This window comes from Bombina bombina, chromosome 2, assembly GCF_027579735.1.
Source record: "Bombina bombina isolate aBomBom1 chromosome 2, aBomBom1.pri, whole genome shotgun sequence".
NCBI classification, from domain to species: Eukaryota; Metazoa; Chordata; class Amphibia; order Anura; family Bombinatoridae; genus Bombina; species Bombina bombina.
In genome coordinates this window covers 1,086,198,301-1,086,222,398 of record NC_069500.1, presented here as the reverse complement: position 1 = coordinate 1,086,222,398, position 24,098 = coordinate 1,086,198,301, and the positions used below count along the sequence as shown (strand labels likewise).

Below are 24,098 nucleotides of genomic sequence, written 5' to 3'. Positions count from 1 at the left end.
CTCCAAGACGACCACTGCCTTGCTAAAGAAGCTGAGGGTAATGGTGATGGACTGGCCAAGCATGTCTCCAGACCTAAACCCTAGTTAGCATCTGTGGGCCATCCTCAAACAGAAGGTGGGGGAGCACAAGGTCTCTAACATCCACCAGCTGTGTGATGTCGTCATGGAGGAGTGGAAGAGGACTCCAGTGGCAACCTGTGAAGGTCTGGTGAACTCCATGCCCAAGAGGGTTAAGGTAGTGCTTGAAAATAATGGTAGCCACACAAAATATTGACACTTTGGGCCCAATTCCGACATTTGAACTCAGGGGTGTATTCACTTTTGTTGCGAACGGTTTAGACATTAATGGCTGTGTGTTGAATTATTTTGAGGGGACAACAAATTTACACTGTTATACAGGCTGTACATTCACTACTTTACATTATAGCAAAGTGTCATTTCTCCAGTGTTGTCACATGAAAAGATACAATAAAATATTTACAAACATGTGAGGGTTGTACTCACTTTTGTGAGATAATGTATATATTTAAGTGCAATGGAGCTCTTTGCAGTTAAGTAGATGAAAACATGTAAAAACATATTTATGCAATATTAATTTTTAATAAAGTGTTATACAGTTTTTACTGTAAATATTTTACATTCCAATGTTCTGTACATAGCAGAATATGTTCTATGTATTTTTAAGTAGATATTCCTATATTTATCTGTATATATCTATACCTATATATAATCATGCATATACAGTATATATATATATATATATATATATATATATATATATATATATATATTTTTTTTTGTGCAACATACCATCTCTTATATATATATATATATATATATATATATATATATATATATATATATATATATATATATATATATATATATATATATATATATATATTTATTTTTTAATAAATAGAACATATTCTGCTATGTGAAGAACATTGGAATGTGAAATATTCATATTTTCATGTCGGGTTAGCGCACTTGAGAATATGCGACCGGGTTTGCGTGCAAGGAGGGTGTTAGGTTTTTTTCGACTTTTTTGCTCTATTGACTTCTATGGGGGAATAGGTTATCGCACAAGTGATATTCTAAGTTTACTTTCAACTTGTAATATGATCGCTACCTGAGCGGAAGCATTAAATACAGCTTCACTTGTAATCTGGCTCAAAATTAGCATAACTTTGGTCAAACCATAACAGAACCACAAATGTAATTTTACATTTTATATAAGTGTAGTATTCTTTAGTTCCATTTATCATGACCCATAACAGCCCCCATTTTCTGGATATCTATATTAAAGCACTGGCTGGTTAATAAGTCCATCAACATCCTCTTATCTGTGGTTTAATATAAATGTCCTAATAATCTGTTTGTGGGTAGTTCCTGAAGTTGAGGATTACTGTTTCAGTGCTAGTGAATGGGCATGGATGGTGACCTGGAGGCACAAGTATTAATATACTAGATATTTATTGTGCATATATGTGTACATACATGTGTATTTATGTGTAAATATGTATATACATATATGTATTTATGTATATACATATATATAAACACATGTATACATATGTGTATATATATATATATATGTATACATGTGCATAGATATATATATACACACACACACATACATGTTTGAGCCCCTTTTAGTCAAACACCTTTAAAATGAAATATCATTTTGTATTCATTTTTAATATATTTTAATGTGTTTTACTGTGTTTTAATATAAATATTTTACATTCCATTGTTCTTCACTTACAGAAAAATGTTCTTTGTATTTTTAAATAGATGTTTCTATATATATATATATATATATATATATATATATATATCTGTATCTACAGTATATCTATACCTATATATTTTTATTATATTTATAGGTATAGATTTATATTTTACAACAAAAATTATTATATATATATATATATATATATATATATATATATATATATATATAAATAAATATTTAAAAAGAAAAAGAAAATTTTCTTCTATGTGAAGAACATTGGAGTGTAATCTAAAATATTAAAACTACCTTTGGCTTTAGTACAGTTGGTCTAATGTATTGTTGAGTTAATGCGCAAATGATAAGTGTTAGTGTTTTTGGTCTTTTTGAACCGCACACTCTATTGAAGTCTAAGGGAGAGGAATTTAACACGGTCACGGGTTGCAATATCCGCTTCCTGAAGTTAGTACGCATCTGTTTTTCACTCCAGCGCTATACCTTTAACTTGTAAAACATGCACTAACCCGCCCACATTAAAAGTTTACTTTCAATGCCGTTAGCTCACGAGCAAAAAATTCCTTTTACAGTGTCACTTGTAATCTGGCCCTATATTTTTTTTTATTTTATTTTTGTAGAATTACATGACTAATGCAATTGTTTTATTGTTTATCTGTTTATAGGGGAACTATGAAAAATCATGCGAGTATTTTGCTCAAGCTTACGAGACTGCAGTATGCCTTAGTGACATAGTACTGATTGAAGAAGCCCAGGTTTATTATGGCATTGCAAAAGCACACAGAATGATGCTGACAGTGAACAGACTTACAGAATCTGCAGATTATGTCAGCATTGAAAAGCTGCTGGCATGGAAAATGAACAGAAGTGGCATGTGCAGTGACCCAGTAAAAGCTGGTAAGACATTGGTTCTAAAACACATTAGTGCTGTATTGTATGTAATAGTTAAGTCGTTTTTCTTGTATAGCTTTATTACATTGCTTAATATTTTCTTTAGAATTATTAAGAATGTTTGTTTTAATATTTTTGCCTTCAAACTTTAAATATATATATCAAAATTGATTTAAACTCTTGGTACTTTTAACCCATTAATTGAACCTCTAAGATCACAGCAATACATAAACCAGTGATTTAAAACACACACTCAGCAGTGATTTAACTCCTTTGCTTTTAAGGGACATAAAACCCATTTTTCCAGATAGAACATACAATTTTAAACACATTTCCAATTGACTACTGTTATCACATTTTCTTTGCTTCTATTTTTAAAATTGCATTCTCTATCTGAATAATAAAATAAAATGTTTGGGTTTAATGTCCCTTTAAAACACAAAGTAGTGATTTAACCCCTTGATTACCAATAACTAAAACATAACAACCATTTAATAGCCATGAACACACATTTACTAGTGATTTAGCTCCTTACTCGACCATTTAATCAATGTGTCCTGGCATCAGGTTACCCACCTGCAGTACACTGTCTCTGTCAGCACAGTGTGTAAGGAGTTGAAGGTAGATAAGGGAAGAGAATACTGTCTGCCTTATAGATTTGCTGCAGATGTCACATACAGTTGTGCACTCAATGAAGGGTTGAGAAGTGACTGTTACTGTTGAAGCTCTTGCAAGCAAAACTTGTATTTTTAATGATACTTAGATAAATAGATAGATAGATAGATAGATAGATAGATAGATAGATAGATAGAATTGATATTCCTCCATTAACTATAGAATAACATTCACATATATTTTTCTTATTTTAAAACACTAGTTTTGGTCTATAATTTACTGTCATTTTTTTAGGCTCCATCTTGAGTTATGAATGGTAGAGTAAAAGTCCCCCTAGGTAGGAAGAGTGTGTTCATAAATATGTGGGCTAATGATTACCATTATGGTGTGGTGGTTAACATTGCACATCTTTTGTTTTTTTGCAAATGTATTAACAACTTTATCATTCATTTTGAGTATCTATCTACATGTAATATATTTTTACATACTCCTAATTTTATGTACATAAAAACTTAGCATTAGTGACTATTACCAGAGGCATTTTGAAGGTGCTGCAAAGCCACCTTTTTATTACTGTAGCAACCCGAAACCTATAATGCGCCAGTTATCATGGGTATTTTTTACTCTTTTTATACGCCTGGTGATCTAGATAGTGTATAGAGAGATGTAAAGGAGGATTATGGAGTATAAGCAGGCAGCAGAAGATGTCCTCCACATGTACGACGAGCATTGCCCACAGTTTATATTCATGAACCACCCCTAACTATAAAACAAACTATACCTGCCAATTAAAAGGATAGTCATGCATCAAAGAAGAGACTGTTTAAAAAGACATTATACGGGCCGTCTACTTGAAAAATGTTATTGTATATTATCCATTCCCCATTTTTGCATAACTAACACTTTTTAACTCTATGATTACCTGTATATAAGCCTCTGCAGACTGCCCCTTATCTCTTTTGCTTTTTTTTTTAGCTTTTTACAATCTTGAATTTTAGTTAATTAGTGCTATTTCTTGTGAACCCATTTTTATTTTCCAAGGGAGTGAGCACAATGTTATCTAAATGGCACACATGAACTATCACTGTCTGGCTGTAGTGCAATATTAGAAAAATCTTAAAAAAAAAAAAAAAAAAGCACTGAGATAAGAGGTCTCCTGCAGGGGCTTAGAAACAGACAGTCTTTAAAGGTTATAAAGTATATTAGTATAACAATGTGGGTTATGCAAATAGTAAAGGTGTTAGCTATTGTTTAAACAATATAGGCTGTCCATTTAAACTTAATATATCATTCATTTTAAAAAAGCACTTTTTAAACATATTGAACATATTTTGAGCAACAAAAGGTAAAGTTAAATCTGTTGTTTGTTTGATATTGAAAGAAACAGGAAAAGCATGTCTTGGCACATCTTACTGTATCAAGGCTCTCATTAAGAATGTTTCCCTTCTGGAAATTACTTAACTCTTACTTTATCTCAAAGGCAGAATGTGGCTTCAACTATCTCACTGGCTTAGGAAAGCTATGGGTAAAGTCCAATTAACCCTTGCATGACAGAGAAGGCTGCAACCTATTTGCACTTTATCTGGTCGTAATCCTTACTCCATAGCTATAACCCTTACCTGAATAGAAATACAGACTGATCTGCGTCATTGTTGCAGTGGGATCTCCTGGGCACAATATATATTTATTTCATGTAAATGGAAAAAGTCCATGAGCAAGTGACGTATGGGATATACATTCCTACCAGGAGGGGGCAAAGTTTTCCAAACCTCAAATTGCCTATAAATACACCCCTCACCACACACATACTTCAGTTTTACAAACTTTGCCTCCTGTGGAGGTGGTGAAGTAAGTTTGTGCTTGATTTTAATGATTTCTTCTATTATAAGCGCTTATAAGCATTCTAAAGCCTAATTCCTCTGAGTACAGTGTTTGTCAGAGGGACGTGAAGAGAGTATTGCCTGTTGATTTTTATGGTTTCACTCATGGGAAATGTTTTCAAGGGTTCTCTGTTATCAGTCATAGGGATTCATCTCCTATCTCCCTTTTCAGATTGACAATATACTCTTATACCATTACCTCTGCTGATAGTTTTCAATACTGATTTGGCTGTCTGCTATATGTGGATGGGTGTCTTCGGTAAGTATGTATCATTATTTAAGACACTCTCAGCTATGTTTGGCGCTTTATGTATTAATATAATGTTTTAAATATATGTATTTCTCTTGTTAAGTGTATTCAGTCCACGGGTCATCCATTACTTATGGGGATATATTCCCTTCCCAACAGGAAGTTGCAAGAGGATCACCCAAAGCAGAGCTGCTATATAGCTCCTCCCCTCATATGTCATATCCAGTCATTCTCTTGCAACCCTCAACATAGATGGAGGTCGTGAGAGGAGAGTGGTATTTTATACTTAATTATTTCTTCAATCAAAAGTTTGTTATTTTTAAATGGCACCGGAGTGTGCTGTTTTTTTCTCAGGCAGTATTTGGAAGAAGAATCTGCCTGCGTTTTCTATGATCTTAGCAGAAGTAACTAAGATCCACTGGCTGTTCTCGCACATTCTGAGGAGTGGGGTAACTTCAGAAAGGGAATAGCGTGCGGGGTCTCCTGCAAATAAGATATGTGCAGTGAAATATTTTTCTAAGGAATGGAATTGACTAAGAAAATACTGCTGATACCGATGTAATGTAAGTACAGCCTTAAATGCAGTGAAAGCGACTGGTATCAGGCTGATTAATGTATATGCAGTAAAGTAATTTTCTAAGGAATGGAATTTGACTAAGAAAATGCTACTAATACTGAAGTAATGTAATAAGCCTTAAAATGCAGTAGAAGGACTGGTATCAGGCTTATCAATAGAGATACATATTCTTTAGAAAAAGGATGTTTAAAACGTTTGCTGGCATGTTTAATCATTTTTGTGAGGTACATTGGTGATAAAACTTATTGGGGCATGAATTTTTCCACATGGCTGACTTATATTTCTGCATAGAAACAGTTAACTGAGGTTCCCACTGTTGTAATAATGAGTGGAAGGGGCCTATTTTAGCGCTTTTTTGCGCAGTAAAAATTCAGTCTCAGTCTTCCTGCTTCTTCCTGCATGACCCAGGACGTCTCTAGAGAGCTCAAGGGACTTCAAAAGGCATTTTTGAGGGAGGTAATCAGTCACAGCAGACCTGTGACAGTGTGTTGACTGTGTTAAAAACGTTTTTTTCTCTATTTGATTATCCGTTTTGGGTATTAAGGGGTTAATCATCCATTTGAAAGTGGGTGCAATGCTCTGCTAACTTAATACATTTACTGTGAAAATTTGGTTGCTATAACTGATTTGGTTCATTGTTATTTCAACTGTGACAGTTTTTTGTGCTTCTTAAAGGCGCAGTAGCGTTTTTTATATTGCTTGTAAATTTATTTTAAAGTGTTTTCCAAGCTTGCTAGTCTCATTGCTAGTCTGTTTAAACATGTCTGACACAGATGAATCTGTTTGTTCACTATGTTTGAAGGCCAGTGTGGAGCCCCATAGAAATGTATTGATTTCACTTTAAATAATAAAGGTCAGTCTTTATCTATAAAAGAATTATCACCAGACGACGAGGGGGAAGTTATGCTGACTAACTCTCCTCACGTATCAGTCCCTTCGCCTCCCTCTCAGGGGGCGCGTGCTAATATGGCGCCAAGTACATCAGGGATGCCCATAGCAATTACTTTACAGGACATGGCTACAATCATGAATAATACTCTGTCAGAAGTATTATCTAGATTGCCAGAATTGAGAGGCAAGCGCGATAGCTCTGGGATTAGGAGAGATGCAGAGCGCGCTGGTGCTGTAAGAGCAATGTCTGATACTGCGTCACAGTTTGCAGAACATGAGGACGGAGAGCTTCATTCTGTGGGTGACAGATCTGATCAGGGGAAACCTGATTCAGAGATCTCTAATTTTAAATTTAAGCTTGAGAACCTCCGTGTTTTGCTTGGGGAGGTTTTAGCTGCTCTGAATGACTGTAACACAGTGGCAATTCCAGAGAAATTGTGTAGGCTGGATAGATACTATGCGGTACCGGTGTGTACTGACGTTTTTCCTATACCTAAAAGGCTTACTGAAATTATTAGCAAGGAGTGGAATGGACCCGGTGTGCCATTTTCCCCACCTCCTATATTTAGGAAGATGTTTCCAATAAACGCCACTACACGGGACTTATGGCAGACGGTCCCTAAGGTGGAGGGAGCAGTTTCTACTTTAGCTAAGCGTACCACTATCCCGGTGGAGGATAGCTGTGCTTTTTCGGATCCAATGGATAAAAAACTTAGAAGGTTACCTTAAGAAAATGTTTGTTCAACAAGGTTTTATTTTGCAGCCCCTTGCATGCATTGCGCCTGTCACTGCTGCTGCGGCATTCTGGTTTGAGTCTCTGGAAGAGGCCATTCACACAGCTCCATTGGATGAAATTATGGACAAGCTTAAATCACTTAAGCTAGCTAATGCATTTGTTTCTGATGCCATTGTACATTTGACTAAACTAACGGCTAAGAACTCCGGATTCGCCATCCAGGCGCATAGAGCGCTATGGCTTAAATCCTGGTCAGCTGACGTGACTTCAAAATCGAAATGACTTAATATTCCTTTCAAGGGGCAGACCTTATTCGGGCCCGGCTTGAAAGAAATTATTGCTGACATTACTGGAGGTAAGGGTCATACCCTTCCTCAAGACAGGGCCAAATCAAAGGCCAAACAGTCTAATTTTCGTGCCTTTCGAAATTTCAAGGCAGGAGCAGCATAAACTTCCTCCGCCCCAAAACAGGAAGGAACTGTTGCTCGCTACAGATAGGCCTGGAAAACTAACCAGTCCTGGAACAAGGGCAAGCAGGCCAGAAAGCCTACTACTGCCCCTAAGACAGCATGAAGGAACGGCCCCCTATCCGGAAACGGATCTAGTGGGGGGCAGACTTTCTCTCTTCGCCCAGGCGTGGGCAAGAGATGTCCAGGATCCCTGGGCGTTGGAGATCATATCTCAGGGATATCTTCTGGACTTCAAAGCTTCTCCTCCTCGAGGGAGATTCCATCTATCAAGGTTATCAGAAAACCAGATAAAGAAAGAGGCATTCCTACGCTGTACAAGACCTCCTAGTAATGGGGGTAATCCACCCGGTTCCGCAGACGGAACAAGGACAGGGATTTTACTCAAATCTGTTTGTGGTTCCCAAGAAAGAGGGAACCTTCAGACCAATCTTGGACCTAAAGATCTTAAACAAATTCCTAAGAGTACCATCATTCAAAATGGAAACTATTCGAACCATCCTACCCATGATCCAAGAGGGTCAGTACATGACCACAGTGGACTTAAAGGATGCCTACCTTCACATACCGATTCACAAAGATCATTATCGGTACCTGAGATTTGCCTTTCTAGACAGGCATTACCAGTTTGTAGCTCTTCCCTTCGGGTTGGCTACGGCCCCGAGAATCTTTACAAAGGTTCTGTGCTCACTTCTGGCGGTTCTAAGACCGCGAGGCATAGCGGTGGCTCCGTATCTAGACGACATCCTGATACAGGCGTCAAGCTTTCAAATGGCCAAGTCTCATACAGAGATAGTTCTGGCATTTCTGAGGTCGCATGGGTGGAAAGTGAACGTGGAAAAGAGTTCTCTATCACCACTCACAAGAGTCTCCTTCCTAGGGACTCTTATAGATTCTGTAGAGATGAAAATTTACCTGACGGAGTCCAGGTTATCAAAACTTCTCAATGCTTGCCGTGTGCTTCATTCCATTCCACGCCCGTCAGTGGCTCAGTGCATGGAAGTAATCGGCTTAATGGTAGCGGCAATGGACATAGTGCCATTTGCGCGCCTGCATCTCAGACCGCTGCAATTATGCATGCTAAGTGAGTGGAATGGGGATTACTCAGATTTGTCCCCTCTACTAAATCTGGATCAGGAGACCAGAGATTCTCTTCTCTGGTGGCTTTCTCGGGTCCATCTGTCCAAGGGCATGATCTTTCGCAGGCCAGATTGGACGATTGTAACAACAGATTCCAGCCTTCTAGGTTGGGGCGCAGTCTGGAACTCCCTGAAGGCTCAGGGATCGTGGACCCAAGAGGAGAAACTCCTCCCAATAAATATTCTGGAACTAAGAGCAATATTCAATGCTATTCTAGCTTGGCCTCAGTTAGCAACACTGAGGTTCATCAGATTTCAGTCGGACAACATCACGACTGTGGCTTACATCAACCATCAAGGGGGAACCAGGAGTTCCCTAGCGATGTTAGAAGTCTCAAAGATAATTCGCTGGGCAGAGTCTCACTCTTGCCACCTGTCAGCGATCAACATCCCAGGCGTGGAGAACTGGGAGGCGGACTTTCTAAGTCGCCAGACTTTTCATCCGGGGGAGTGGGAACTTCATCCGGAGGTGTTCGCTCAACTGATTCATCGTTGGGGCAAACCAGAACTGGATCTCATGGCGTCTCGCCAGAATGCCAAGCTTCCTCATTACGGATCCAGGTCCAGGGACCCGGGAGCGGCGCTGATAGATGCTCTAGCAGCCCCTTGGGTTTTCAACATGGCTTATGTGTTTCCACCGTTTCCGCTGCTGCCTCGACTGATTGCCAAGATCAAACAGGAGAGAGCATTGGTGATTCTGATAGCGCCTGCGTGGCCACGCAGGACCTGGTATGCAGACCTAGTGGACATGTCGTCCTGTCCACCATGGTCTCTGCCCCTAAGGCAGGACCTTCTAATACAAGGTCCTTTCAACCATCCAAATCTAAATTCTCTGAGGCTGACTGCATGGAGATTGAACGCTTGATCCTATCAAAGCGTGGCTTCTCAGAGTCAGTTATTGATACCTTAATACAGGCACGGAAGCCTGTTACCAGAAAAATCTACCATAAGATATGGCGTAAATACTTATATTGGTGCGAATCCAAGAGTTACTCATGGAGTAAGGTTAGGATTCCTAGGATATTGTCCTTTCTACAAGAGGGTTTGGAAAAGGGCTTATCTGCTAGTTCGTTAAAGGGACAGATTTCTGCTCTGTCTATTCTTTTGCACAAGTTCCAGACGTGCAGGCTTTTTGTCAGGCTTTGGCTAGGATTAAGCCTGTGTTTAAGACTGTTGCTCCGCCGTGGAGCTTAAACTTGGTTCTTAAAGTTCTTCAAGGTGTTCCGTTTGAACCCCTTCATTCCATTGATATTAAGCTTTTATCTTGGAAAGTTCTGTTTTTGATGGCTATTTCCTCGGCTCGAAGAGTCTCTGAGTTATCTGCCTTACATTGTGATTCTCCTTATCTGATTTTCCATTCAGACAAGGTAGTTCTGCGTACTAAACCTGGGTTTTTACCTAAGGTAGTTTCTAACAGGAATATCAATCAGGAGATTGTTGTTCCATCCTTATGTCCTAATCCTTCTTCAAAGAAGGAACGACTTTTGCATAATCTGGACGTAGTCCGTGCCCTGAAGTTCTATTTACAGGCAACTAAAGATTTTCGTCAAACTTCTTCCCTGTTTGTCGTTTACTCTGGACAGAGGAGAGGTCAAAAAGCTTTGGCAACCTCTCTCTCCTTTTGGCTTCGTAGCATAATACGTTTAGCCTATGAGACTGCTGGACAGCAGCCCCCTGAAAGAATTACAGCTCATTCCACTAGAGCTGTGGCTTCCACCTGGGCCTTTAATAATGAGGCCTCTGTTGAACAGATTTGCAAGGCTGCGACTTGGTCTTCGCTTCACACCTTTTAAAAATTTTACAAATTTGACACTTTTGCTTCTTCGGAGGCTGTTTTTGGGAGAAAGGTTCTACAGGCAGTGGTTCCTTCCATTTAAGTTCCTGCCTTGTCCCTCCCTTCATCCGTGTACTTTAGCTTTGGTATTGGTATCCCATAAGTAATGGATGACCCGTGGACTGAATACACTTAACAAGAGAAAACATAATTTATGCTTACCTGATAAATTTATTTCTCTTGTAGTGTATTCAGTCCACGGCCCGCCCTGTCTTTTTTAAGGCAGATCTAAATTTTAATTAAAACTTCAGTCACCACTGCACCCTAGGGTTTCTCCTTTCTTGTCTTGTTTCGGTTGAATGACTGGATATGACATGTGAGGGGAGGAGCTATATAGCAGCTCTGCTTTGGGTGATCCTCTTGCAACTTCCTGTTGGGAAGGGAATATATCCCCATAAGTAATGGATGACCCGTGGACTGAATACACTACAAGAGAAATAAATTTATCAGGTAAACATAAATTATGTTTTTACTTATAGTTGCCATGAGTCAGGTCTATGTATATTTCCCTTTGCAGTCTAACAGTTTCAGTATGAGAATCATGTTTTAGGAAGTTATTTCCATCTAAAGGGGAGGAGAGTCCACAGCTTCATTCATTACTGTTGGGAATTAAGAACCTGGCCACCAGGAGGAGGCAAAGACACCCCAGCCAAAGGTTTAAATACCTTCCCCACTTCCCACATCCCCCAAGTCATTCTTTGCCTTTCGTCACAGGAGGATTGCAGAGAAGTGCCTATCGGAGTAGTCTCTTATGGATTATAGTACTCTTCGAATTGGGACTGGAGTTTTAAGTAGTCCTGTCAGCCTCTCAGTGAAAACCTGGGCGAATGTTAGAGTCCGGAGATGCAGGGAAAGTCTTTCTGTGAAACCATCCCGACTCATATTAACAGTTCCACAAGCAATCAGCGTTGATGAGTTTCGCTTCCTGCTTTCTGCACTCAAGTCCATGTCAGGAGCGAGGCTACTAACCTGTCACACTTGAATGGCCATGTTCCTGTTCCACAGCGTAGGTTCTGGTAAGATCGTTTCATTTTTTTAGTACATAATGATACGGAAGACAGGGTCACAGTGTGACGCCTTTTATCTTTAAAGAATCAAGGTTTAATATTCCTGGAAAGGGGATTATTAAACAGGAGGGGGGGTTATACATGATATTGTTTATTGTGTCATTGCTGCGTTATGTGCAAGATGAGGCTCTGGCAATGTGTGGAACTTTCAGGTTACTTACGTGAGTATTGCGCAGCCCTTTTTTGGCGCGTTTTTCTTTTTAGTGCAGGGGCAGTCCTGCCAGGCATTTCATGTGACCAGGTGTGGCTATCTCTCTTCCATTGTTGATCAGCGGCGCAGGAGAATAAACAGTTTCTGTAGTCCGGGTCATAGGAGGTGGTGAGTGCCCCGGCCATTGAAGGTTATAAAGGAGCCTATTTATTAAGTTAATCTAGTCCGTAATAAAAGCGCAAGCTATGGAGGACTCTCGACGCGTTAGAGGTTCTCCCTCTTTAACAAGGTCTTATTCCTGTGTTTATTGTGAGGAGGTTCTGGTAGAACAGCCTGCTCAACTATGTTCCACATGCCTTGATAAGTTACGACATCTAAAAGTAAACGGATGTCTAGTACTACTGAGCCATCCACCTCTGAGGGTTCCCCGTCCCGTGAGGTGCGTTCCCTGCATTCATCTCCAATTGCACATGCAGAGCCCCAGGGTCCAACCATTTCTCCTGCGGGAGAGATTCGTTGGCTGTCAGATTTTGCAGATCAACTGCAAATGGCAGTATCGAAAGTGATCCATGCCTTACCACATTCTGCTAAGCGCAAGCGTAGGGCGTATCATGGCGCCCGGCCCAGGGGTTGTCTACGCCTATGGAAATATCAGAGGCGTTATACAATGACGAGGCCCACTCCGACTCTTCAGAAGAGGCCCCTTCTTTGTCGGAGTCCGTGTCATCTAAACCTCCGCTGCAGGGGGGCCTGACTTTAAGTTTAGTATAGAGAATTTGCGCTTTTTGTTGAAGCAAGTGCTTGCTACTCTGAAGGTTCCAGAACCGAAGCTTCCAGGGGAACCTGCAATTCCTAAGCTTGATAAGGTATATGAGGACAGGGTGGTGCCTCAGGCCTTCCCGGTTCCTGTTAAGATCGCTAATATTATTAAGAATGAATGGGAGCGATTAGGTTCTTCCCTTCTCTTGTTAAGGTGTATCCAGTCCACGGGTTCATCCATTACTTGTGGGGGATATTCTCCTTCCCAACAGGAAGTTGCAAGAGGACACCCACAGCAGAGCTGTCTATATAGCTCCTCCCCTAACTGCCACCCCCAGTCATTCTCTTGCAACTCTCGACAAGAAAGGAAGTATCAAGAGATATGTGGTAACTTAGTGTAGTTTTTACCTTCAATCAAGAGTTTGTTATTTTTAAACGGTACCGGCGTTGTACTGTTTTACTCTCAGGCAGAAATTGGAAGAAGAATCTGCCTGGAGGTTGATGATTTTAGCGGTTTGTAACTAAGGTCCATTGCTGTTCTCACACATAACTGAAGAGTATGGAAAGAAAACTTCAGTTGGGGGGACGGTTTGCAGATCACCTGCTTTGAGGTATGTTCAGTATATATTTTTCTAGAGAGATGATAAGGTCTAGAAAATGCTGACAGTGCCTGGTATATTTGAGGTAAGCCTGATACAGTGATTTAACAACGACTGGGATCATGCTTACAAGATAAGGGTAATATTCATGTTAACTCTCATATTACTTAGTGTAAAAACGTTTGCAAAAACAAAACAAAAAAAGTTTTTTTTCTCTGAGGGTGATAAATCTTTATTTGGGGCCTAGTTTTCCACATGGCTTGTTAGATTACTCCTAGTAGTACTTTTTTAAGGCCCTCTGACATTGAGTGCATGGTGGGAGGGGCCTATTTTTGTGCACTTTATGCGCAGTTGATATCCAGACTGAGACATCCATCTTCCCTAAAGGAGTCCTCTGGCATATAGAGGGTTTTTTTTTCCTGGAAAAATCGTGTTTAAGGGCAGGTAGGAGCCACAGCAGAGCTGTGGAATTGTGTTTGACTGTTTTTTAACGGTTTTACCATTTTTCTAATCTGCCTAAGGGGTTAATCATCCATTTGCAAGTGAGTGCAATGCTGCTTTAGTCTTTTAAACACACTGTAAAAATGTTGTAGTGTTTACTACTTTTTAACACTGTTTTGCAGTTTATGTGGTAGTTTTTTCTCTTAAAGGTACAGTACCGTTTTTGTTTAATTGCTTTTTCACATTTATTAAAGTGTTTTCCAAGCTTGCTGGTCTCATTACTATTCTGTTAAACATGTCTGACATAGAGGAAACTCCTTGTTCATTATGTTTAGAAGCCATTGTGGAACCCCCTCTTAGAATGTGTACCAAATGCACTGACCTTTCTATAAGTTATAAAGACCATATTATGGCTTTTAAAGATTTATCACCAGAGGTTTCTCAGACTGACAAAAGGGAGGTTAAACCACCTAGCTCTCCCAGTGTGTCAGAACCTATATCTCCTGCGCAAGTGACGCCAAGTACATCTGGCATGTCCAATGCGTTTACCTTACAAGACATGGCGGCAGTTATGAATCATACCCTCACAGAAGTATTATCCAAACTGCCAGGATTACAAGGAAAGCGAGACAGCTCTGGGGTTAGAACAAATAGAGAGCTTTCTGACGCTTTAGTAGCTATGTCTGATATACCCTCACAATGTACAGAAGCCGAAGCAGGAGAGCTTCTATCTGTGGGTGACATTTCTAATTCAGGGAAGGCGTTACTTCAGTCTGACTCTGAAATGACAGCATTTAAATTTAATCTTGAACACCTCCGCGTGTTGCTCAGGAAGGTTTTAGCGACTCTGGATGACTGTGACACCATTGTAGTCCCAGAGAAATTGTGTAAAATGGATAAATACTTTGCAGTGCCTGTTTACACGGATGTTTTTCCAATCCCTAAGAGGTTTTCAGAAATTATTACTAAGGAATGGGATAGACCAGGTGTACCATTCTCTCCCCCTCCTGCTTTTAAAAAGATATTTCCCATAGATGCCGCTACACGGGACTCGTGGCAGACGGTCCCTAAGGTGGAGGGAGCAGTCTCTACCCTAGCTAAGCGTACAACTATCCCCGTCGAGGACAGTTGTGCTTTCCTAGATCCAATGGATACAAAATTAGAGGGTTTCCTTAAGAAAATCTTTATACAACAAGGTTTTATTGTCCAGCCCCTTGCATGCATTGCCCCAGTTACTGCTGCAGCGGCTTTCTGGTTTGAGTCTCTTGAAGAGGCTCTACAGGTGGAGACCCCGTTGGATGATATCCTAGACAGGCTTAAAGCTCTTAGGTTAGCCAATTCATTTATTTCTGACGCCGTTTTTCATTTAACAAAGCTAACGGCTAAGAATTCAGGTTTTGCCATTCAGGCACGTAGGGCGCTATGGCTTAAATCCTGGTCAGCTGACGTTACTTCAAAGTCTAAGCTTCTCAACATCCCCTTCAAAGGGCAGACCCTATTCGGGTCTGGATTGAAGGAGATCATTTCTGATATTACTGGAGGAAAAGGCCACGCCCTTCCCCAGGATAGGTCCAATAAATTAAGGACCAAACAGACTAATTTTCGTTCCTTTCGAAACTTCAAGAGTGGCGCAGCTTCAACTTCCTCTACTGCAAAACAAGAAGGAAATTTCTCTTGTAAGGTGTATCCAGTCCACGGATCATCCATTACTTGTGGGATATTCTCCTTCCCAACAGGAAGTTGCAAGAGGACACCCACAGCAGAGCTACTATATAGCTCCTCCCCTAACTGCCATATCCAGTCATTCTCTTGCAACTCTCAACAAAGATGGAGGTAGTAAGAGGAGAGTGGTAAAATATAGTTAGTTTTTTCTTCAATCAAAAGTTTGTTATTTTCAAATAGTACCGGAGTTGTACTATTTTATCTCAGGCAGTATTTAGAAGAAGAATCTGCCTGCGTTTTCTATGATCTTAGCAGCTTGTAACTAAGATCCACTGCTGTTCTCACATATGTCTGAGGAGTGAGGTAGCTTCAGAGGGAGAATGGCGTGCAGGTTATCCTGCTATTGAGGTATGTGCAGTTTTAAGTTTTTCTAGGGACTAGAAAATGCTGCTGGTACCTGATTAATGTAAGTTAAGCCTAAAAACAGTGATTGAATTTGTAGTATGAGTGGGAGGGGCATATTTTAGCGCTTTTTGCGCAGTTAAAATTACAGACAGAGACATTCAGCTTCCCTCAGCAGTCCCCTGCATGCTATAGGACATCTCTGAAGGGCTCTAAAGGCTTCAAAAGTCATTTATTGAGGAAGGTAGGGCCACAGCTGAGTTGTGGCAGTTTTTGTGACTGTTTAAAAAACGTTTATTTCGTTTTTTTTATCCGTTTTTTGCATTAAGGGGTTAATCATCCATTTGCAAGTGGGTGCAATGCTCTGCTAACCTATTACATACACTGTAAAAATTTCGTTTGATTTACTGCCTTTTTTCACTGTTTTTCAAATTTTGACACAATTTGTTTCTCTTAAAGGCACAGTACCGTTTTCTATATTTGCTTGTTAACTTGAATTAAAGTGTTTTCCAAGCTTGCTAGTCTGTATAAACATGTCTGACATAGAGGAAATGCCTTGTTCATTATGTTTAAAAGCCATGGTGGAACCCCATATGAGAATGTGTACTAAATGTATTCATTTCACTTTAAACAATAAAGATAAACTTCTAAATTCTTGCCGTGTTCTCCATTCTATTCCGCGCCCTTCGGTGGCTCAGTGCATGGAGATAATCGGCTTAATGGTAGCGGCAATGGACATAGTTCCGTTTGCGCGCCTACATCTCAGACCGCTGCAACTTTGCATGCTCAGTCAGTGGAATGGGGATTACACAGATTTGTCCCCTCTACTAAATCTGGATCAAGAGACCAGAGATTCTCTTCTCTGGTGGCTATCTCGGGTCCATCTGTCCAAGGGTATGACCTTTCGCAGGCCAGATTGGACAATTGTAACGACAGATGCCAGCCTTCTAGGTTGGGGTGCAGTCTGGAACTCCCTGAAGGCTCAGGGATCGTGGACTCAGGAGGAGAAACTCCTCCCAATAAATATTCTGGAATTGAGGGCAATATTCAATGCTCTTCAGGCTTGGCCTCAGTTAACAACCCTGAGGTTCATCAGATTTCAGTCGGACAACATCACGACTGTGGCTTACATCAACCATCAAGGGGGAACAAGGAGTTCCTTAGCGATGTTAGAAGTCTCCAAAATAATTCGCTGGGCAGAGAAACACTCTTGCTACCTATCAGCGATCCATATCCCAGGTGTAGAGAACTGGGAGGCAGAGTTTCTAAGTCGTCAGACTTTTCATCTGGGGGAGTGGGAACTCCATCCGGAGGTGTTTGCTCAATTGATTCATCGTTGGGGCAAACCAGAACTGGATCTCATGGCGTCTCGCCAGAACGCCAAGCTTCCTTATTACGGATCCAGGTCCAGGGACCCGGAAGCAACGCTGATAGATGCTCTAGCAGCACCTTGGTCTTTCAACCTGGCTTACGTGTTTCCACCATTTCCTCTGCTCCCTCGACTGATTGCCAAAATCAAGCAGGAGAGAGCATCAGTGATTTTGATAGCGCCTGTGTGGCCACGCAGGACCTGGTATGCAGACCTAGTGGACATGTCATCCTTTCCACCTTGCCTTTGAGACAAGACCTTCTACTTCAAGGTCCTTTCAATCATCCAAATCTAATTTCTCTGAGACTGACTGCATGGAGATTGAACGCTTGATTTTATCAAAGCGTGGCTTCTCCGAGTCAGTCATTGATACCTTAATACAGGCACGAAAGCCTGTTACCAGGAAAATCTACCATAAGATATGGCGTAAATATCTTTATTGGTGTGAATCCAAGAGTTACTCATGGAGTAAGGTTAGGATTCCCAGGATATTATCTTTTCTTCAAGAGGGTTTGGAGAAAGGATTATCAGCTAGTTCTTTGAAGGGACAGATCTCTGCACTGTCTATTCTTTTGCACAAGCATCTGGCGGATGTTCCAGACGTTCAGGCGTTTTGTCAGGCGTTGGTTAGAATCAAGCCTGTGTTTAAACCTGTTGCTCCCCCATGGAGCTTAAATTTGGTTCTTAAAGTTCTTCAAGGTGTTCCGTTTGAACCTCTTCATTCCATAGATATCAAGCTTTTATCTTGGAAAGTTCTTTTTTTGATGGCTATTTCCTCGGCTCGTAGAGTCTCCGAGTTATCTGCTTTACAAAGTGATTCTCCTCATCTGATCTTCCATGCAGATAAGGTAGTTCTGCGTACAAAACCTGGGTTTTTGCCTAAGGTGGTATCTACTAAGAATATCAATCAAGAGATTGTTGTTCCATCATTGTGTCCTAATCCTTCTTCAAAGAAGGAACGTCTTTTACATAATCTGGACGTGGTTCGTGCTTTAAAGTTTTACTTACAAGCTACTAAAGATTTTCGTCAAACATCTGCTTTGTTTGTTGTTTACTCTGGACAGAGAAGAGGTCAAAAGTCTTCGGCAACCTCTCTTTCTTTTTGGCTAAGAAGCATAATCCGCTTAGCCTATGAGACTGCTGGACAGCAGCCTCCTGAAAGGATTACAGCTCATTCTACTAGAGCTGTGGCTTCCACTTGGGCCTTTAAAAATGAGGCTTCTGTTGAACAGATTTGCAAGGCGGCGACTTGGTCTTCGCTTCATACTTTTTCCAAAATTTACAAATTTGATACTTTTGCTTCTTCAGAGGCTATTTTTGGGAGAAAGGTTTTACAGGCAGTGGTACCTTCCATTTAAGTACCTGCCTTGTCCCTCCCTTCATCCGTGTACTTTAGCTTTGGTATTGGTATCCCACAAGTAATGGATGATCCGTGGACTGAATACACCTTACAAGAGAAAACACAATTTATGCTTACCTGATAAATTTATTTCTCTTGTGGTGTATCCAGTCCACGGCCCGCCCTGTCATTTTAAGGCAGGTCAAATTTTAGATTAAACTACAGTCACCACTGCACCCTATGGTTTCTCCTTTCTCGGCTTGTTTCGGTCGAATGACTGGATATGGCAGTTAGGGGAGGAGCTATATAGCAGCTCTGCTGTGGGTGTCCTCTTGCAACTTCCTGTTGGGAAGGAGAATATCCCACAAGTAATGGATGATCCGTGGACTGGATACACCACAAGAGAAATAAATTTATCAGGTAAGCATAAATTGTGTTTTTGCCCAGTCCAAGCCAGTCTGGAGACCTAACCAGGCTTGGAACAAGGGAAAGTAGGCCAAAAAACCTTCTGCCTCTAAGACAGCATGAAGGAGTAGCCCCCGATCCGGAACGGATCTAGTTGGGGGCAGACGTTCTCTCTTCGCCCAGGCTTGGGCAAGACACGTCCAGGATCCCTGGGCTCTGGAGATTGTTTCCCAGGGATATCTTCTGGATTTCAAAGCCTCATCTCCAAAGGGGAGATTTCATCTCTCACAATTATCTGCAAACCAGATAAAGAGAGAGGCATTCTTACGTTGCGTTCAAGACCTTCTGGTTATGGGAGTGATCCACCCAGTTCCAAGGGAGGAACAGGGGCAGGGATTCTATTCAAATCTGTTTATAGTTCCCAAAAAAGAGGGAACTTGCAGACCAATCTTGGATCTCAAGATCCTAAGCAAATTTCTCAGGGTCCCATCCTTCAAGATGGAGACTATTCAAACCATCCTACCTATGATCCAGGAGGGTCAATATATGACTACCGTGGACTTAAAGGATGCTTATCTCCACATTCCAATACACAGAGATCATCATCGGTTTCTCAGGTTTGCCTTCCTAGACAGGCATTACCAGTTTGTGGCTCTTCCCTTTGGGTTAGCCACAGCACCAAGAATCTTTACGAAGGTTCTAGGGTCCCTACTGGCGGTTCTAAGGCCACGAGGCATAGCAGTGGCTCCTTACCTAGATGGAATTCTGATACAGGCGTCAAATTTTCAAATCGCCAAGTCCCATACGGACATTGTTCTGGCATTCCTGAGGTCTCACGGGTGGAAGGTGAACGAAGGAAAGAGTTCTCTCTCCCCTCTCACAAGAGTTTCCTTCCTAGGGACTCTGATAGATTCAGTGGAAATTAAGATTTGTCTGACAGAGGTCAGGTTGTCAAAGCTTCTAACTTCCTGCCGTGCTCTTTATTCCACTTCTCAGTCATCAGTGGCTCAGTGTATGGAAGTAATCGGCCTAATGGTAGCGGCAATGGACATAGTTCCGTTTGCCCGCCTACATCTCAGACCACTGCAACTTTGCATGCTCAATCAGTGCAATGGGGATTACACAGATTTGTCCCCTCTGCTAAATCTGGATCAAGAGACCAGAGATTCTCTTCTCTGGTGGCTATCTCGGGTCCATCTGTCCAGGGGAATGAGTTTCCGCAGGCCAGAATGGACTATAGTGACGACAGATGCCAGCCTTCTGGGCTGGGGCGCAGTCTGGAACTCCCTGAAGGCTCAGGGTTCATGGACTCAGGAGGAAGCCCTCCTTCCGATAAACATTCTGGAACTAAGAGCGATATTCAATGCTCTTCAGGCTTGGCCTCAGCTAGCTGCGGTCAGGTTCATCAGATTTCAGTCGGACAACATCATGACTGTAGCCTATATCAACCATCAGGGGGGTACAAGGAGCCCCCTGGCAATGTTGGAGGTTTCAAAGATAATTCTATGGGCAGAGGTTCACTCTTGCCATCTCTCAGCTATCCATATCCCAGGAGTAGAGAACTGGGAGGCGGATTTCCTAAGTCGGCAGACTTTTCATCCTGGGGAGTGGGAGCTCCATCCGGAGGTATTTGCCCAGTTGGTTCAACTATGGGGCAAACCAGAACTGGATCTCATGGCGTCTCGTCAGAACGCCAAGCTTCCTCTTTACGGGTCCAGGTCCAGGGATCCCAAGGCAGCGCTGATAGATGCTCTAGCAGCGCCCTGGTACTTCAGCCTGGCTTATGTGTTTCCACCGTTTCCTCTGCTCCCTCGTCTGATTGCCAAGATCAAGCAGGAGAGAGCTTCAGTGATTTTGATAGCTCCTGCGTGGCCACGCAGGACTTGGTATGCAGATCTGGTGGACATGTCATCCTTTCCACCATGGACTCTGCCGCTACGGCATGACCTTCTACTTCAAGGTCCTTTCAAACATCCAAATCTAATTTCTCTGCGTCTGACTGCTTGGAGATTGAACGCTTGATTCTATCAAAGCGTGGTTTTTCCAAGTCGGTCATTGATACCTTAATTCAGGCTCGAAAGCCTGTCACCAGGAAAATCTATCATAAGATATGGTGTAAATATCTTCACTGGTGTGAATCCAAGGGTTACTCATGGAGTAAAGTCAGGATTCCTGCTAGTTCCTTAAAGGGACAGATTTCTGCTTTTGCACAAACGTCTGCCTGAGGTTCCAGACGTTCAGGCGTTTTGTCAGGCTTTAGTTAGAATCAAGCCTGTGTTTAAACCTGTTGCTCCACCATGGAGTTTAAATTTAGTTCTTAAAGTTCTTCAAGGGGTTCCGTTTGAACCTTTGCATTCCATAGATATTAAACTTTTATCTTGGAAAGTTCTGTTTTTAGTAGCTATCTCCTCGGGTCGAAGAGTTTCGGAGTTATCTGCTTTACAGTGTGATTCCCATTATCTGATTTTCCATGCAGATAAGGTAGTTTTGCGTACCAAACCTGGGTTTCTTCCTAAAGTAGTATCTAATAAGAATATCAATCAGGAGATTGTTGTTCCTTCATTATGTCCTAATCCTTCCTCAAAGAAGGAACGTCTTTTACACAATCTTGATGTGGTTCGTGCTTTAAAGTTTTATTTACAAGCTATGAAGGATTTTCGTCAAACATCTGCTTTGTTTGTTGTCTACTCTGGAGAGAGGAGAGGTCAAAAGGCTTCGGCAACTTCTCTTTCTTTTTGGCTGAGAAGCATAATCCGCTTAGCTTATGAGACTGCTGGCCAGCAGCCTCCTGAAAGAATTACAGCTCATTCCACTAGAGCGGTGGCTTCCACATGGGCTTTTAAAAATGAGGCCTCTGTTGAACAGATTTGTAAGGCGGCGACTTGGTCTTCGCTTCATACTTTTTCTAAATTCTACAAATTCAATACTTTTGCTTCTTCTGAGGCTATTTTTGGGAGAAAGGTCTTACAGGCAGTGGTGCCCTCCGTCTAAGTTCCTGCCTTGTCCCTTTCTTCATCCGTGTCCTAAAGCTTTGGTATTGGTATCCCACAAGTAATGGATGAACCCGTGGACTGGATACACCTTTACAAGAGAAAACAAAATTTATGCTTACCTGATAAATTTATTTCTCTTGTGGTGTATCCAGTCCACGGCCCGCCCTGTCATTTTAAGGCAGGTGTTTTTTATTTTTAAACTACAGTCACCACTGCACTCTATAGTTTCTCCTTTTTTCTTGCTTGTCTTCGGTCGAATGACTGGGGGTGGCAATTAGGGGAGGAGCTATATAGACATCTCTTCTGTGGGTGTCCTCTTGCAACTTCCTGTTGGGAAGGAGAATATCCCCCACAAGTAATGGATGCACCCGTGGACTGGATACACCACAAGAGAAATAAATTTATCAGGTAAGCATAAATTTTGTTTTTCCCCTTCTTTCTTTAAGAAACTCTTCCCCGTTCTGGACTCTCAGCTTGAGCTGTGGGGTACTGTCCCTAAGGTGGATTGTGCTATCTCCACGCTCGCAAGGATAGTTCGTTGTTTAAAGAGCCAATGGATAAAAAGTTGGAAAACATGTTAAGGAAGATGTTTCAACACACAGGGTTTGTTTATCAGCCGGCAGCGGCCGTAGCCATGGTTTCCGGAGCTGCAACATATTGGTATGAATCCCTGTGTGAAATGGTCAAGGGGGAGACTACCATCGATGAGATACAGGATAAGATTAAGGCGCTGAATGTTGCCAATTCTTTCATTTGTGATGCCAATATGCAAATTATTTTTGTCAGGTTTTTACGTTTTAGCTCGCAGGGCTCTGTGGCTAAAGTCTTGGTCTGCGGACATGACCTCTAAGTCGAGGCTGTTGTCCCTGCCTTTTCAAGGAAAGATTCTGTTCGGTCCAGGATTGGATTCGATCATATCCACGGTTATGGGAGGCAAGGGAGCTTTCCTACCGCAGGATAAGAAGGCTAAGCCTAAAGGATCTACTTTTCGTCCCTTTTGTGCGGACAAGGCCCAGCCCCAGCAGCCCGCTGTGAAAGCGGATCAGTCCAAGGGAATTTGGAAGCCAGCTCATTCTTGGAACAATTCTAAGCAGAGCAAGAAGCCCGCTGAGACAAAATCGGCATGAAGGCGCAGCCCCTGACCGCTCTCTGGACCAAATAGGGGGCAGATTATCTCTCTTCTCAGAAGCCTGGTTGCAGGACGTTCAGGACCCTTGGGTTCTAGAAATTGTCACCCAGGGTTACAGGATAGGGTTCAGATCTAATCCGACCAGCGGCAGATTCATCCTGTCAAACCTGTCTTCAAGACCAGAAAAGAGAGAGGCCTTTCTAGAGTGTGTGAGGGATCTCTCCTCTCTTGGTGTTATCATACCAGTAGACTTGAAGGACACTTACCTTCATGTGCCAATTCACAGGGACTACTTTAAGTTCCTAAGATTTGCATTTCTGGACCAACACTTCCCTTTGGTCTGGCGACGGCCCGAGAATCTTCACGAAGGTTCTGGGGGTGCTACTTGCAGTGGCAAGATCCAGAGGCATTGCTGTGGCACCCTATCTGGACGACATCCTAATCCAAGCGCCGTCGCTCAGTCTCCATTCAAGGGCTCTTCTTCTTTTGCTCCAATCTCACGGTTGGAAGATCAACTCAGGAAAGAGTTCCCTGCAACAGGGTGGAGTTCCTGGGCACAATAATAGACTCTATGTCCATGAAAGTATTTCTCACAGACCATCGACGCAGGAAGATTGCGTCCTCTTGTCTTGCCCTTCAGTCCTCCTCAATTTCCTCTGTGGCTCACTGTATGGAGGTGATCGGACTCATGGTTTCCAGCATAGACGTCATTCCATTCGCCAGGTTCCATCTCAGACCTCTTCAATTGTGCA

General features: G+C 41.8%; 1 protein-coding gene across 1 annotated transcript in view; it reads left to right on the top strand.

Annotated features, from left to right (window-relative positions):
* TTC29 (tetratricopeptide repeat domain 29) overlaps window positions 1-24,098 on the top strand; it is a 779,602-nt gene that overhangs the window by 569,263 nt on the left and 186,241 nt on the right. Inside the window, exon 10 of the mRNA XM_053703717.1 lies at window positions 2,416-2,647. Coding sequence (XP_053559692.1) covers window positions 2,416-2,647 — 232 coding nt within the window. The remainder of the gene's footprint in view (window positions 1-2,415; window positions 2,648-24,098) is intronic.